Raw genomic sequence first — 13,651 nt, forward strand, 5'->3', positions numbered from 1 at the left:
AGACTCCAATAACTCTTCATTAACAAATCTGAATGTCCCTTGAGCTACTTTCTCCCCGTTGTAGACAGCAAAAAGCCTTTAAAAAAAAAAAAAAAAAAGAATCCTGAACATTGGACATGTTCTTAACACATTTTTAGTCTGACTCACCAAATGTGCTGTTGCAGGTAGGTGCCTGCCATTTCCAGCAGCATTTCATGTAATATTCTTTTCCCCTTTTGCTATTCAAGCGTTACTGTTTTCCCATTTACTTTGGAAAAAGCAACAATCACACTGCTAGTCACCGTGCTGAAAATGGCAGGCAGGTCCGCTTGGTTCTTTCAGTGAATTAGCCATTTTAATGAAGGTGCTCACTTCTATATGCACAAATGTTCCACCAAAACAAATTCCCTCAGAGGTGATTTTGCAGGGACACCATTGCTGCATGCCTAATTTGATTTTGACTGACTGGGGTAAAGACATACAAAGAAACCGGGACGTATTTCCACCCACAGCAGAATAGCAATAGGTGCACACAGACCGTTCTTCAATGCTGACACATTCATCCATCCATTCATTTCCCTCCACATAACCAGTTCCAGCAGGCTAAGCAGGTCATTCCATCTGCAATTCCATTTCAAGAGAATTTCTTGCCTTTGTTTTTCAGCCCTCCTTCAAGGACTGTTTTCTGGCTCGGCTCAGTCATTCTTACACAGTGAAAGGAAAATACATTATATTAAAATATACAAAAATACATCTATTAAATAGATGTAGAATACATTACTGAATACCCATCAGACGGTCTATTCAAAGTTGATGATAAAAATGCAGAAGAAGATTTTTTTTAACTCCTTTTTCTGGATTTAAAAACATATTCACACTGCTTCTGACCACCAATCTGTACAAACAGCAGCTCCATTCTCCTCTTTTTTATCTACTTCATCTGCATGATTGCCATCTCGGTAACTTCAGAGCTGCCGTTAATCGCCACCCCACCGGCCTACACTGCCGAGTTTTCACGACTCTGCCTATCTTTGGTGGAAGTCATCCGCCCACCCACTGCAGACACTCTTCATTAAGTCTCGCTGTATATGTACAGACAGATACCAGTTCTTCTTCAGCAACACTCATGGCTCTCAGGGCTATGCATTGCATTGCACCATGAATACAAACTACATTTGTGAACAAAGATTTACATAGACTTGCAAAGAACATGTATGTCATGGTGGTCCTGAGTTTCCTGTGACTCCCGTAACTCTGAATTTATTGTCATGGAATCATTAAAACACACTCTGTCACAAAAAACAATCATGCATGTTGTTTTTTCATCGATGACAGGTACTTTGGAAATATGACAAAATCCACTGCTTCAAAAAGAATGTGCAAACAGCAATGGTAATATTTGGTTAAACATCCCTTGGTCATTTTCACCTCAACTAGATGCTTTCAGTAGCCATCTCCAAGTTTCTGGCTGTGTCCTTGACCACCCATCTTGACAGAATCGGTGCAGTCCAACTAAATTTGTTGACTCACACAGACTTGTTTCTTCAGCACAGTCCACAGGTTCTCAATGGGGTTAAAGTCAGGAGTTAAAACCAGTCTAAAACCTTAATTCTTGCCTGATTTAACCATTCCTTTACCACGTTTTTGGTCATTGTCTTGTTGGATCACTTAACTACATCCAAGACTCCTTCTGGCCGACGATTTGAGGTTTTCCTGAAGAATGTGGAGATAATCATCCACAAGAACCAACATGCATGAATGTTTTTTGGGACAAAGACACGTGTTTCGCTCATTCCAGCATAGAAAATTAAGAGCTATAGCAGTCACTGAAAATTCAAGATTGCCACAATATGCACGGTCATTACAAGTGTATGTAAGCTTTTTTTCACTACTGTACATACTAACATCAGCATGATAACAAGCTTACCCTGACATTTCTCATGGTTGTTAGCGTGTCCCAGAAATGACAGATCATATATTTACTACATTTGTTTTTGATGGTTCAATACAGTGCCAGTTTGTATTCAGATTTAAATATTTTTGTCCTCATAATTTGCCATATTTTTGTCAAAACACTCAAAGTTCTTAACATATAAGTATTTGAGAAATTCACATTTTGCTTTGATAATGGAGCTACATGGAAGCTTAGGTTTGCCCAAGCTTATTTCATTCAGAGGCCAATTTTCCAAACTACTGTTGGCACAAAGAATCACCACAGTTTTTTTGGAATCATCCTCTGGGAACCATAAATGCTTTGACAAAATTTCACTGGACAATCTATCCAATGGGATTTCAGACAAGACCAAAATGGAGCGACTGAAAGAGCAACATTTTAATCCATAGAATCATATTGAATGCATGGCTAAAAAACACAGACTACTGCCTGGACATCAGTGTAGATTAGTTTAAACCTAGAGATCGTGCTGTTATCTTTATATTCAAATGGAATCAGGAATTAAAACAATGCAAGAAATAGGCAGAAAAGCCTGAGAGCTGTATGTGTGTTTGACCAAGATGAGTTTTAATAAGCTGAACAAAACATACTCCTACAACAGCCTTTTCATATTCAACCCAACACTTAACTGAATGGAAGACAGTTATCATGCACACTGCTTCTGGCTCTAGGCTCATCTCACCAGAATACTTGTCACTCTTTGTTTGTCTAGTACTCTTTTGTATGTTATGCCTTTTATCCTTCACCGCCAGTGTTTGCTAAATAATGAAAGGATATCATCTGTACGTTCTTGTTACATGTTGCCACATTGTGAATTGAATTATGAGTAATTATGTATTGTAAGTTATCATGAACACTTTTCTGCTCCTGATAGGGATCTTAAAATAGTATAATGTATAACAGGGGTATATTATAGCAAAACAATAGACAGATGATGCAGCTGCGTTGTGTTTAACTGATGCCACATTAAAACAACAGCTCCAGGGCAAAGATGTCTCATTTAAATGAAATGCCTGTTGCCTTGACTCCTCAGATTGCGGACGTACAAACTGGGAAATGAGATGAGGCATCAAATTGTTCTGATCAACCTCCACAAAATCATTCAGCAAAATGTGAGTGCAGTCCATGTTGTTGGCAGCATGTAAACAGTAAATTAATGCCCTGAATCGGTCCTGTAGCTTGCTACATTAGCATAGCATGCTAACATTTCTGTTATTCTAGCTCACTCCTTGTTTTTGTTAGTTTTTTGAATTACGTTAAGCATGTCCCCGTCACAAGGTCTGGATAGCTTTCAGCGCATGTGTTTTTTTCTGCCCACATTTTGGTGATTTCAGCCTCCAGGCTTCAGCCTACTATCCCACCACCTGTTCTGTAGTTGGTTACCAAGCAAGTCCAAAGAATTTGTGCTTGTCCTCCTTGGTTTTTTGTTTTTGTAGATTTTTCTGCATTGGTAAATCCTTCTCCACCTGTTATTCAGCTCTTGGATTGATCATTATTATTATTATTATTATTATTATTATTATTATTATTATTATTATTATTATTATTATTATCATTATCATTATCATTATCATTATCATTATTATTATTATTATTATTATTATTATAACAAAGCCTATTTTTTGCTGAGAGAAAAACTTCCTTTGTTTGTCAAATGGAAGGGGATGCATTCATTTTGAAATGCCAATAAACTGTTTGTTTGATGTCAAACCAAAGCGACTGATGGAACAGTTCATATGCAAGTTAAATGCATTCATTTAACATTAAGAGACAGTTTGTACAGAAAAATACTTTATACTGAGAGAGGAGTCAAACCTGGGTTATTTCATCTTTAGCTCTATTCCTGGCTGATAAGTGCAATGCATACAAATATCCCACCTCTGTTTGGTGGGATGAAAAACACATATTAAAAGTCATCTCCCATGGGTATAAAGCTTTAAAACACTGACACCGCTTTGAAAAACAAAGTTATACAATAACACTGAATAAACCGTTAAAAAACATGACGAAAAAAATAGTAGAGGTAAAACAGGGAGTGATAATGAAAAATTTTGAGGGGCCCACATAGGTGAATCCTTGGACTTTATTTACTTATTTTTCCAAACCAATGCTCAGGTAAGAAGCTTCAGCAGCAGGAGGCTTAGCAGAGCCCAACAGAAGACAGAAGGGGAGCATGCTGTGCTTTAAAGCTAAATCAGCTAAATCAATAGTAAATCACAGGGAGACGTGAATGGGAGTAATGTATGTTCTTCTCCTGGAATTTGTTGAAAACCGGCAGCAGCAGAAACTGCAGTGTTATTAGAGAATGACTAACGGGGTAAAGCAAACAGTAGATCATGCAGTAGAGCTGCAAGGATTAATCACAAAGGTGCCGGTCAGTAGAAGAAACCGTGACTTTAAAGGTCAAATACTCCCGTTGTGGGAGAATGTTAGGGAAAAAAGCGAGCCTCGATAATGACAATCAGGGTAGGGATGCAAAAATTCATCTCCTGCCAGCTAAGAAAACCAGGAAAATATCATCAGTATAGAGTTGGAAATTAGTGATTGTGATGTTTATGAAATATGCAAGCAAATGGTGACACATGAAAGACAAACGTAGTTTTAAAACAACTGCCCCCTGTAGGACAATGCTGGGGCAACAACTTTCTCAAATAAAACCACAGAATTATTTGTCAAAATCATTGGCAATGTTTGAGAAATAAAAGCATATCCTGTTCCAATATGGCAGTGGAGGTTTGGTTACAATAGTTAAAAATACGATTGATTTAGTTTCAGTTTACTAACTAAGGGTAGTTTATTGGAACGTCTGTTGTTCTCAGGCCTCTTTTGAAAAAGAGACTAGATTAAATAATTATTAAGGAGCGCTTTTATTTCACACTTAAGATAACTACTTTGTCAAACATGAGGAAATATCACAGTAAAAAACTAATTTCTTCAGTGTGGATGAGCATATGGCGTTTCAAATAACTTGACTGCCTGAAAGCTTTCCCACACTGGTTACAACAATGTGTTTGTAGACTGATCCAGCTCTCCTTTACTGAATCCACTCCCACCCTCATCGAGACATCTGTACAGATCCCAGCAGGTCTGGTCCTATGGAGCAAAAAACAAAGTGTCAGTCACAGCAGTGCAAGAGGACAATAAATGGCAAATGCTACTGAATTACACAGGAAGAGAAGGGTGTTGCAGTACACAAAAATCACTGTTCGGCACACACACTCAGCTTTGAGATCATGGTTCATTATGTTCAGAGCGTAAAATGGGAACAAGAAATACAAAGCATTACAGTGCTTCTTTTATCCTTTATTCAAATTAAACACGGGTGTGATGAACAGACTATGACTGCATTTTCTCAAAAAAGCCTGTCAACACTGCTATAGCGATTTCACATCACAAGGCTGAAATGGGCTCCTCACACTGCTTAATGGCTGAAGTTACATTTCCCCTCTGACACCAACTTTTTCACATCAGGCTTGGCCGCTGTCAGACTTATGCGCAAACAGTCCTCCAAAGACTGGTTTGACAGTCGGTTCCTCTCGTGTGTTTTTATCGAGTTCATCTTGGAGAACGCAGCCTCGCAGGTGTAGGTTGAACCCAACACGGTGAGCACATACACAGCCAGCGTCTTCAATGTGCCATAGTCCTCGGGACAAGACAGCCAGAATGCGCTCAGGCTTTCAGCACCATGGAGAGCAGCCTGGATTTCAGCCAGCTCGCTCTGAATGGACGCCTCGTCCAACGGCATCATTTTCACTACGTTTGTGGAGAATTGTGGTGTTGTCCTCCAGCGGAAGCAATGCCAGCAGCTCCTCTCGGAAATCTTTGCCATCAAAGTATCTGACAAAAACGCACAACTGTGAAATATCCGTGTTGTCAGTGGACTCATCAATAGCCAGTGAAATGTATTTGGCTTCCTTGATCCCGTCAATGACAGCTGGCTGGACATGCTCTGCCAAGACGTGGACACGACGTGCAGCAGTTGAAGCAGAGAGAGGCATTTGTTTGACAGATGCAATAACTCTGTCCATGGATTTGTCGGGGGCACCGTTCCTCCAGAACGGTGACCATGCTCTCCTTTAAAAGCTCACTTTCCGTGAAAGGCCGGTTATGTTTGCAAAGCACCCAGGCAGCCTGCAGAGATGCACACCTTACTCTCTCTTGATCAGTTAAAGTTCGAGTAATAATGCCATTTGCACGGGTGCAGGCAGATTTCAATGTGGCCATTTTTCTCTGACGGGCCTCTGACTGCTCAGGATATGAATCCTTGAAATTTGTATGTTTAGTGTTGTGGTGACGGCGCAGATTATATTCTTTTGCAACAGCAACAGTTTCGTTGCAAATGAGGCTTGCAGGTGACGCATTTCGGAAGGTTGGCATGATAAATGCCTACTTTTCAGTCCAGTCATTATTAAAGGATCTGTTTTCCACATCCCTAACCTAAACAGCTACCACAGCATTCTGCAGCACCATGCAGAACCCTCTGGTCAGGGGTTTATCCTACAGCAAGATAATGACCCAGAACATCAGTCCACGCTCTGCCAGAACTACTTTAGGAACAAAGAACCAGACGATGAGCTTGAAAACATGGAGTGTCAGCACAGTCTCCAGACTTCAACCCCATGGAGCTGGTTTGGGATGAATTGGACAGAAGAGTGAAAGTAAAACAACCTACAAGTGCCACACATTTATGGGAACTTCTGCAACAGGGTTGGGAAGAACTTTCTGAAGAATATTTGATTTCTATTGTGGAAAGAATGCCACGCGTGTGTTCAGCTGTTGTATCTGGCAAAGGCAGCTACTTTGATGAGTCAATAGTTTAGAATACATTTTGGTTTCTAAATAGGTTTTTTTGAACATCATTTGTTTATGTGTTCTATACTTTCATTTCAGAGTACAATGAGACATGAACATGCATACTTTCCAATACAGAACTGGAAACATTTAGGTGTTCTAAAACTTTTGACCGGTAGTGAGTGTGTGTGCGCACACACACACACACACACACACACTCATGAACGCACACAGGGAGAGAGAGCAATGTTTCATACCTTATAGGACATAAGATCAGCAAGAAGCATGACGTGACGCCGGTCGATGCTCATTCCGTGGTTGACCATGGTGTACTGAATCTCACTGATGATGGTGGATCTTGCAGCCTCAATACCCAAAGTCCTCTCAACCTGAACAAAGACACAGAGCAGCTTGTAAAGAAGAAAAAACATTCTGACATTAGTCCAGGATGTTGGGTAGAATATAAATATATAAATTGGATTAGTCAAGAGGTTTAAATTTCTTACTATAAAAATAAAGTGTCTTGAGACAATTTGACCTCTAATTGGTGTTATATTAATGAATTGAATTAAAACTGTATGTATCTTGTAATGTTGGAGTAATTCAGCCATATATGTTGGAAAACACATTTTCTTTGGCCATTAATCAGTTGATTGTTTTCTCCACTAATTCATTTCTTGTTATGGTTTATAAAATGTCAAACCCAAATATATTCAGTTTACTGTCATAAAAAACAAAAAGATTTACATTCATGATGCAGGAATCAGGCAGTTTTTCACTTTTTATCTTAGTTTAGTCAGAAACATAGTTGATAATGTGTGACTTGTTGCAGCTTGTGAGCCGTAAAAGGTTTTAATCTTTGGGGGCCGAGTGTCAGAAAACATTTAGAAACCAACATCAACAAAACACTCAACAAAGATTTGAACATCATTAAGGGGAAATCCAACTTTTGCATGACAATGTCTAATTAAAGGACATTAATTTCCAATGTAAATGTGTGATATTCATCCTCTGGAGCTTTCTCTTCACATCGTCTTCCACCTGGACTGGTTTGGTCGGGAGCATGTGTAACAAACATTTGAAAAACTGCACTTTAACATCAATGAATGCCACTGAAGTTTAATCTCTACATAAATGAGACTGAGTCTGGATGTGCTGCTCTGTCATTAACTCCTAAGTTCAGGGAAAGTTCAAACAAAAGAGGACAGTTCAGATAAGACTTGAGAATGAGCTTATTCTGAACAAACATCTCAGACTTTCTGAGCTTCAGCACCTCCAGCAAGATATTTTAACAACAAGCAACTCAAGAGATCCAAAAGTTGGAGAGAGTTAGCTTTAGCTGAGCCAAAGAACATGTGGGACGTTAATCTAGCAAACATTTCAGACTTTCTCTGTGAATTCTGAGAAATAACTTCCTATTTAATGACAGAGCTACACATCTTAACTCAGTCTCATTAAAACAGACTCTAATTCAGTGTCATCCATCCATATTAAAGTGCACTTACCCAAAATGTTTGTTCCATGAGCTCCAACAAAACCTGTCCAGGTAGAAGGCCACTTTGACAAACAGGAAGTGGACGATTCCAAGAAGATTTATATTATTATTATTCATTCACTCACACATTCTCACTCGGCGGTGGTAAACTACGTTTGTAGTCACAGCTGCCCTGGGGCAGACTGACGGAAGCGTGGCTGACAGTCTGCGCCTACGGCCCCTCCGACCACCACCAACATTCACACGCATTCATACTCCAGTGTGAGTAGCAGCACTGGAGGCCAGGTGGGTAAAGTGTCTTGCCCAAGGACACAACAGCACATGACTAGAATAGAGCGGGAATCGAAACGCCGACCTTTCGATCATTGGACGACCCGCTCTACCACCTGAGCCACAGCCACCCCACGATAGGTATAATACATTAGCTCAAATACATCACTAAAAATTGAGCTGTTATACATTAGCTGTAGTACAATAGATGCAAACAAATGAACACTCGGGCTGGGGCTGGAACACACGGGCTGGGGCTGGAACTATTACAAATTCACAATCTGCTGTTAATGTCTTCTCTGGAACTTTTACACTGCATGCTGTGACCTCTGACCTCTTCATCATTCTACTAACAAGTCAGGACTCTGGGATTAAATCTGGGAAAAGTCATGTTGTTGATTGACCAATAGATGGCAGCAGAGACTCAGACACAAATCTCTGTCCCTGCAACCCATCAATAATCAATAATAACACTGATACATTATCAACCAATTGTATTTTGGTCATTTTGTACATATTTCTGGTAGTTTTAGCTCATATTTTGGTCATTTTGTTCATATTTATGGTAGTTTCATCTCATATTTTGGTCATTTTATTCATATTTCTGGTAGTTTTTTTTGTCATATGTTGGTCATATTATATATATATATATATATATATATATATATATATATATATATATATATATATATATATATGTATTTCTGGTAGTTTTATCTGTGTGTGTGTGTGTGTGTGTGTGTGTGTGTGTTGATACATATATGAAGAAATGTGTAAATTGAATGGAAAGTCCAGTGGGAGTCTGAGTGTCACCAAGTCAGAGTTTATGTCTCAACTGCGGACGTTAGAGAAGACAGGCGGAGACAGTCTTAGTGGGCGGAGCTAAACTACCTGAAACCTGTGTTTCATTCGTTATAGATCTCATTCCGTCATTCTGAAATCAGTTTATTTCTCCCCCTCTTCTCTGTAACTATTTAGTTTAGAATTCTTTGCCTCTCCTGACAACTTTTGATAGAACAGCAGAAAAATACCTTCAATTATTACAATATCACTGTGATTCTCCACTGTGTATTATGCAGAATTGTAATATGATAGCAATTTATTTGTGTTGTGTTCATTATTGATGCCTTTAACCCTTCCATGCATAGAGGTCATGACAGTGTGCAGCTCTTCTAAAGCTGTTTTCTTGTATGTGCATAAGTTTTGATGGCACAGTTGGACATCAGCCACTACAGTGGATCCTATTGCATCATTTCTTCCACTGCCAGTGATTGGCTAGCCATTGCAAATTCTTTAAAAAAAAGAGTCAAACCAAGATGGCCGGCAGGCAGCCAGAAACACCAAGTAGCTCATTTTCTTTTGTTCAAGCCTTCTATAAAAAAGAGACCTTTGCAGGAAAGAAAAATATGGTGACATCGAGGAACATCTAAGGAGTTATACAATTGCAAAATTTTCCAAGTATTGATGTTATATTGGGAGGCAATTATGATTAATCTCATGTCCACTAAAGTGCACATCATGCATCACCAGCTATATTTCAACTACAATTCATTGACCACAATTAGGCTATTACTGCTGCTGTTCTTGAAAATATGTCATCTGAGAGACTTGGGAATCTATACAGGACAGTGAATCCCTCAATGCTGTTTGAATTATTTATGAATCAATTATTTTATTTTATTTTATAGTTCACATCACATTTCACAGTTCAATACACTGTATATCATTTTATCCATTTGTTTGTTAAATCCATATTTCTAGAGCAAAATGCATGGTGGCCATCTCAGCGGACATGTAAATATATTTTTTAGAAAAATGGGTTGAAATAAAATAAAGTTCAAACCTTGTTTTTCATGCCTAAAGATGAATAAAAACAATTGGGGGAAAACAAAATCCTGACTGAGGTTATCATAATTCATGCATGAATGGGTTAAGGCGACATACCAAACAGTGACGTTTTAATTCCTTTTTGGACAATATACTAACATACATGAATTATTGACACACAAACTTACAAATTCTCAAAATACAAGCTCCTCAACTCTGTTCTTGGTTACAGTGATTCATTAGATGTACTTCTATTTTTCTTAAATTACCATGTTTTCATTGCATCATCAAAATTTAATTGAGTTTTTTTTTTCCACAATGTGATTTCAACATCATCAAAAAATAACCTGTGCTTATTCTAGTGATCTTTTTTGGTAATATGTTTCTTGATTACCACCCATTTGTGCTTCTATCTGCCTTCATCTTTGCAGACGGTGCCAACATGATTGACAACAGATGAGATTTTTCTTAATTATTCATTTGTAAGAACTTCAAATTTGTTATTTTTAACTGCTCTAAGCCTCAAGCAGAGAAAGCATAAACCTCCTCTTTGGTATTATCTGAACACGACATCATGACGATTTACTCTAATGAAGCTGGTCGAGTTTTGAGGAAAACACTTTAAATGAACAAGTCAATATACTCTAACCACCTGGAGCCTGATGTGCATCAAGAAACATGATGTTTCTTGATGCACATCGGGTGCTGCTGATCTGATCTGACCTGACGTTCAGCCACAACATCAATGTCTGATGAAGATAGGACAGCAGATCAGTCCTGTCTAACATCCTACTTCTGTTTCCTCTCACCTGAATCTTCCAACAAACTCCCCGACGTTCCTCCATCTGACGAGCAGAGTCCGTTCAAAAAGTTCACACTTAGTGCCAAAAATATTCATTCAAAGATGAAGAAACCATGAAAAGATCAATAAAACTAGGTTTTTGAAGGTTAAATAAAGTGGAGCTGTGTGGCATGTGTGTCGGTGGTTTGATCCCGTCAGGTGTGTCTGAGTGGAACGTACCAACTGCTCAGGTCAGCGGGGGGAACACAGAGATACAAAACTTAAAAATCCTGGCTCTAAGCCTTAATACAGTTTAGAGTGGACTTCACAGTTTATATCACATGAGTGCATCTACATTAGCATAACATTTAATTTAATGTAGATGAGTTTTACTGCTCCAATCACAGACTGACCTGCTGCTGACATCACCTGTTCACCTGGAGCTCACCTGTTCACCGGACCGCAGCAACAAACTGGAGAAGAACTGAGTGCTCTCGATCATGGATCAAATAATAATTCAGTGGAATCTTTACTGCAGTAACACATTTTCTTCGCCATCATATTATCTGAAAACTAAAAAACTCTCCTCAGTGAAGCAGCTCGGTGAACTTTACCCACTGTGGGATCAATAAAGTTTATCCTTATCCTTATCAGAGCAGGGGGCGCTACTGCCCCTCTGGCGGACACAGGCGGTAACGACACTAATTATTATTTGAGGCAAAGCTGGCGACATTACAGAGGAGCAGCACTTCCTGTTTCAACGTAAAACTATCGTAATGCTCTTAGGCTAAAACGTGGTTTTGTGACACTCAGAAGAATCTGCAGTATGAACCAAAATGTATTTAAGGACCACTAGCTTGTCGACTCCCTCAAATTGTGTTTGTTGTCACTATACGTTCAGAAATGAACACGTTATAGGTAATGTACAAATGCATTCGTGACCGGAAGTGTTAGCCGAGCTGGCGGAAGTGCTAACGAGGGTTTGTTATGACACGGACTAATACCTTAACACACGTAGTTCTAAAATCAGTTCTCTCCAAGACACAGAGCTCTAGCTCCGTTTCCTGTCCCAGGTCTAATGTTTCAGCCCGATATCGTGATCAGCATCTTTTAAAGAGACGCTGCTGGTAGCGCTGGAGTTAGCTTGTCGCTAGCTTCTGATTAGCTGCTAGCTCGCTAACGCTGCCATCACAGACGCAGCTATCGATTGTCATTAGCTACATTGTGGATTCATTTCCTGTTTGGACGTGACTCAGACTACAACAAAAGTAATCGGAGCAAGTGGAGAAGCTAGCTGTCGTCAAATACGACTTGGTTTACACCGGAGATCCTTCTGAATCGACCAAAATCGCTTAGTAATACGTTTGACATAAAATGTACACTAAAGAAAGATGCTTTTACGTTGAAGATGAACGGGAAGTGCTGCTCACCTGTAATGTCGCCAGCTATACAGTTAGTAATAATGTCGTGTCGTTACCGCCTGTGTCCACAAGAGGTCAGTAGCGCCCCCTCCTGTGACATGATCTTACATGAGAGAGATTAGATGACAGCAGAGACTCAAGACACAAATCTCTGTCCCTGCAACCGATCAATAATCAATAACAACACTGATACATTATCAACCAATCATATTTTGGTCGTTTTGTACATGTTTCTGGTAGTTTTATCTCATATTTTGGTCATATTCACAGGACTCACCTGTTTTGAGAAAATCATTTTCTGCACTTTTACAATTACATGTATTCCACAAGCCACTTTATGCTGATGTCACTTATAGTGTAGTAATACGGTATTTATTCATTTTTCATTCTTGTATATATATATCATTGTTATTATAATTATTATCTTTACTGTAGTAAACTGTAGTTAGTGCTGCTCTGAAAGATTTTTGCTGCTCTAACACTGGAAATTTCCCCTGACCTGGGGAGTAATAAAGGACTGTTGTATATCTATGTGCAAGAACTGATACCTCATCTTCCTGTATATAGTCTTCTACATGGTATTTAAAAAAATCTGCGCATATATCCCTCTGGGCTGGAAACTGATTATAGTTTACTGCTATGGTGTATGGCTCTGGCATTAAATATACTACATATATAGCTGGTGGTAAATTCAAAAATATGTAGACGAGCAAATCAAGTATAGTGAGGGTGATGCAGAGTAGATTGATGGAAATGGGCAGCTGGAAGCAGTGGGCTGGAGGAAGGTCAGCAGCAGCAGCATCCCACAGATGGAGATTAGGCCAGTTGGTGGGAGAACCACCACAGATCTGAAGCATCCAGCTCTGGGATCAGGGACACTCGGAGAAAGGACACAGGGAGAAACAGAGTGAGTGTAATGCAATAATGGTATATATATTTATGGTATACCATTGTATATAATGCTAGATAGAGAAGGGCTCAGTGCATCCAGAGAGGTCCTCCAGCAGCCTAGGCCTGTAGCAGCAGAACTAGGGGCAGAACTAAGGGACGTCCAAGAGGAAGACTCCAGCTGACCCCCTCAGGGTCCCCCAGTCAGTCCTAACTATAAGATTTGTCAAAAAGGAAGGTTTTAA

The 13,651-nt window shown here is 39.4% G+C and overlaps 1 protein-coding gene across 1 annotated transcript; it reads right to left on the bottom strand.

Annotated features, from left to right (window-relative positions):
* Positions 1-4,781: 4,781 nt before the first annotated feature.
* On the bottom strand, positions 4,782-11,504 carry LOC129347987 (DNA-directed RNA polymerase III subunit RPC1-like). The gene is made up of 3 exons (XM_055007051.1): positions 11,126-11,504; positions 6,982-7,113; positions 4,782-5,026 (listed from the first exon to the last, which is right to left on the bottom strand). Exons 1-3 carry the CDS (start codon positions 11,159-11,161, stop codon positions 4,931-4,933), a joined length of 264 nt encoding a protein of 87 aa, XP_054863026.1. The 5' UTR covers positions 11,162-11,504; the 3' UTR covers positions 4,782-4,930.
* Positions 11,505-13,651: the final 2,147 nt, after the last annotated feature.

The sequence above is a fragment of the Amphiprion ocellaris genome, chromosome 22, assembly GCF_022539595.1.
Source record: "Amphiprion ocellaris isolate individual 3 ecotype Okinawa chromosome 22, ASM2253959v1, whole genome shotgun sequence".
Taxonomy (NCBI): Eukaryota; Metazoa; Chordata; class Actinopteri; family Pomacentridae; genus Amphiprion; species Amphiprion ocellaris.

Coding starts and splice junctions, on each gene's coding strand:
- LOC129347987 (XM_055007051.1), bottom strand. CDS start 11,161: ATGGAGGAACGTCGGGGAGTTTGTTGGAAGATTCAG. Junction 7,114..11,125: donor GAGTTTGTTGGAAGATTCAG/GTGAGAGGAAAC, acceptor GTCTTTGTTCAG/GTTGAGAGGACTTTGGGTAT. Junction 5,027..6,981: donor CTGATCTTATGTCCTATAAG/GTATGAAACATT, acceptor TTTGCTCCATAG/GACCAGACCTGCTGGGATCT.